The 3727-nt window shown below is 45.6% G+C and overlaps 1 protein-coding gene across 2 annotated transcripts in view; it reads left to right on the forward strand.

Moving 5' to 3' along the window:
• Positions 1–620: 620 nt before the first annotated feature.
• LOC134454152 (cylicin-1-like) overlaps positions 621–3727 on the forward strand; it is a 32562-nt gene continuing 29455 nt past the window's right edge. Inside the window, exons 1-2 of one of the 2 annotated variants that reach the window (XM_063204957.1) lie at positions 621–857; positions 3615–3727. The exon at positions 3615–3727 is cut by the window's right edge and continues 27 nt beyond it. In XM_063204957.1, the coding sequence (XP_063061027.1) occupies positions 836–857; positions 3615–3727 (135 nt within the window). In that variant the 5' untranslated portion in view covers positions 621–835. The remainder of the gene's footprint in view (positions 858–3614) is intronic. The other variant, XM_063204958.1, reaches the window with a different exon arrangement.

Genomic DNA, 3727 nt, shown 5'->3' on the forward strand with positions numbered 1-3727 from the left:
GAGAGAGAGATTTTAAAATAGTCAGAAATAGAAAAAGAAATAGAAAGAGCTTCAAATCAACGGCAAAGTGCTCCCCTAAAAAAAATTAAATGAAAGCCATGGCATTACACGACAGCTACATTTGCATATTACCCCTGACTCAACACTCTCTCTCTAAGCTCTCTGAAACAGTAGGCCTACTTTTTTCGTGCCAGTTCTGTCCAACATGGAGGAAGCCGTGCATTGGCATGAGTCATTTCTGAAGTTCCCTATTATTCTGCTGATTGTTTCACTTCCTGTGTGTGCGTGTTCGTGTGTGTATGTGTGTGTGTGTGTGTGTGTGTGTGTGTGTGTGTGTGTGTGTGTGTGTGTGTGTGTGTGTGTGTGTGTGTGTGTGTGTGTGTGTGTGTGTGTGTGTGTGTGTGTGTGTGTGTGTGTGTGTGTGTTTGTGCGCATGTGTGTGTGTGTGTGTGTGTGTGTGTGTGTGTGTGTGTGTGTGTGTGTGTGTGTGTGTGTGTGTGTGTGTGTGTGTGTGTGTGTGTGTGTGTGTGTGTGTGTGTGTGTGTGTGTGTGTGTGTGTGTGCGCGTGCGTGCGTGCCTGTGTGTGTGTGTCAGTACAGTATACAACCGTACAACAGTACAATCTGGCTGGAGGGTGTGCCCTTAAAGCCAGTCAGACTGGTCCTGTCAGGTACGGAGTACACACCCACACGTTTACACAGGCCGCAATCTCCGGTAAGAATGTACCTGTACTACAGCCGAGTGGGTGGTGGCTGTCATTCAGTCGTGCTGTTTGGACAACGATAGGCAACAACTCCACACTGACAGTGTCGGGGGAGCAAGCTCGACGAGGGCGATGGATTCCCCAGCGCTAGGAGGTTAGACTACAGCTTTTTTTATTATCTTGGTTAAAATGTGTTTTGTTTAGCTGTAGGACTTATCTCTTTCTCTGTGTAAATATATAAACATGAGTTTGTGTTTGTGAACAGAAAACCCTTGTTGTCTTCTTTGCAAATCGGTGACATAGTGAAAAGTTGTTGCTCGTCTTCCTTGTTAAAAGTTAACTCTGAAGGGCAGTGTAAAGCAGAACTGTCCTTTTCCAGCCGTATTCGCTTTCTTCCTGAAATGCCATTCTAAGATTTATATCACAAAACGCTGCCCTGCTATCTGTCTGTGTGTGGGTGTGGTGGTTGCACAGTACAGTCAAGGCTGACAGGCACCTACAGTATATCTCTGCACTCAGATATGATGCAGATATGCTATAAAGATATACATAGCGCTTAGACTTTCAGTGACTGACTCAGTCCAGTGCAATGACAATGTACTGTATATGTTACAGGCAGAGCATGCTAGTCCTAGTTTCACATTCCCCTTCTACTTCCTTTTTTCTTACTTTCTGAAGGCTGCCTGGGTCTGAATGAGCCTTGTCATAAAGGCTTGTCATCGCCCTTAAAGGGGAAGTCAGACAGTTTCTGCTAGACGGCTAGAGTACTTTATATCTTCTCACAAATGAAATTATAATGCTCATGTCATATATCCAAAGTGTGGAGGCCGTTGGCCCCTGAATGAAGCTATTGTCATTGTGTATCACTTAGAGGCAGAGAGACGATCGCCATTAGGTGCACTACTGCATGCTTCCCATGTCTCTGCACATATGATGATACATATAGTATGATGTAAATGGTCTATGAAAGCACTGTATGTCGAGTCTTATGGCTGTTGGTCCTTGAAGGAGTCCATTGTCATTGCATGTGTTAGGGGCATGGAGACGGTCACTGCTCCCACGACCATGCCACATGCAGGGTAAGAGTGGCCATCGTCGAGGTATAACGAGGAGGAAGTGGCATTTTTATGGCCTCTGTAAAGACAAAACGCTGCCCGCGTAACTGCCAGATCCGCTTTGCCGAAATGAATCTCCACGACGGCAAAGTCTTGTTAATGTACCAAAGCATATTAACCTTTTTTAACCAGTGTCACTCCGGACGGTTTTTATGACGTCGTTATTATGTAGTTATCTTATACCAAGCACAATGGCTGGCTAAGAATGTTAGCCAAGGTCCACCAGTGTCACATCGGACGATTTTTATGACATCATCATAATGTAGTTCTTAAAGGCCTACCAGATGCAATGGATGGCTATGTTAGCCAAGGTCTACTATATATACTGTATAATACATAAGATATCAGCCAAGGTTAGTGCAGTTGAGCCCGCTGGACTTCTTTATCGTATGTACTGACTGATGGGCTTCCGCATTTCCCATGCACGAGGACGGCATGGCAGGCAGCCGGGGTACCCAGCTGTAATACCACTCTCTAGCCCCCGCGCACATTATGTTTGAGGCTTAGAAACATGACAGTGATGGACGATGTCCTCCACCACTTCTTATCCATTATTTGGAGATTGATGGCCCAGAGATTGCCGTCTTGGCTTTTTCCTCAGTCTGTGTGTGTATGTGTTTTTGTGTGTGACACGCGCACACATACACACGTCATGCACGCACGCACACACACATACACACGTCATGCACGCACGCACACACACACACACACACACACACACACACACACACACACACACACACACACACACACACACACACACACACACACACACACACACACACACACACACACACACACACACACACACACACACACACACACACACACACACACATTCTGAGTGTACATGTGTGTATTTGATTGCGTGTCTGCATGGGTGTGTGTGTGTGTGTGTGTGTGTGTGTGTGTGTGTGTGTGTGTGTGTGTGTGTGTGTGTGTGTGTGTGTGTGTGTGTGTGTGTGTGTGTGTGTGTGTGTGTGTGTGTGTGTGTGTGTGTGTGTGTGTGTGTGTGTGTGTGTGTGTGTCTGTGTAGGAATACAGCATGCCCTTATCTGTGTGTGGGTGTATGTTTATGTGCTTTTATGGAAAACATACTGTATTGAAATTCAACTATGTAGTCTGCCGCTGTGGCTGTGAGGAATGATGAGTATGCATTACCTTGCATCTTTTATGTGGTGTACAGTCATGCATGTGTATCGTATTGTGTATTATTTGTGTGTGTGTGTGTGTGTGTGTGTGTGTGTGTGTGTGTGTGTGTGTGTGTGTGTGTGTGTGTGTGTGTGTGTGTGTGTGTGTGTGTGTGTGTGTGTGTGTGTGGTGTGTGTGTGTGTGTGTGTGTGTGTGTGTGTGTGTGTGTGTGTGAGTGTGTGTGTGTGAGTGTGCGTGTGCGTGTGCGTGCATGCGTGCTTATATGTGTGTGTGCGTGCCTGCGTGCGTGCATGTGTGTGTGTATGTGTGCGTGTGTGTGCGTGCGTGCATGTGTCGTGTGTGCGTTTGCATGATGGATCTTTGTTGTTCATCTCCTCATCTGTGAGTGACTTTGGATTAAGGTGTCTAGTCTGCTGTGCATACTGTAGAGTAATATCATGTAATGTAACTGGATGTAATGTAATGTACAATAATGTATATTAATCTTGTGCAATATCATGTATTTTCATGTAATGTCATGTAATGTCATATAATGTACTGGACAGTATTGTACAAATAATGTAATGTAATGTGCTGCAATGCAATGTACACTAATGCACATTAATATAATGCAATGTCATCTAATGTAATGTTATGCATTTCAGCTGCCGGGACAGCAGGGGGAGCTGGCGAGGGAAGGCGTGACCCCTTTGACAGGAGGCCATTGGGCGAGGCCGGCGCTATGGGTGTGAATACAGCAGGAGCCACTCCACTTTCT

Source organism: Engraulis encrasicolus, chromosome 8 (assembly GCF_034702125.1).
Source record: "Engraulis encrasicolus isolate BLACKSEA-1 chromosome 8, IST_EnEncr_1.0, whole genome shotgun sequence".
NCBI lineage: Eukaryota > Metazoa > Chordata > Actinopteri > Clupeiformes > Engraulidae > Engraulis > Engraulis encrasicolus.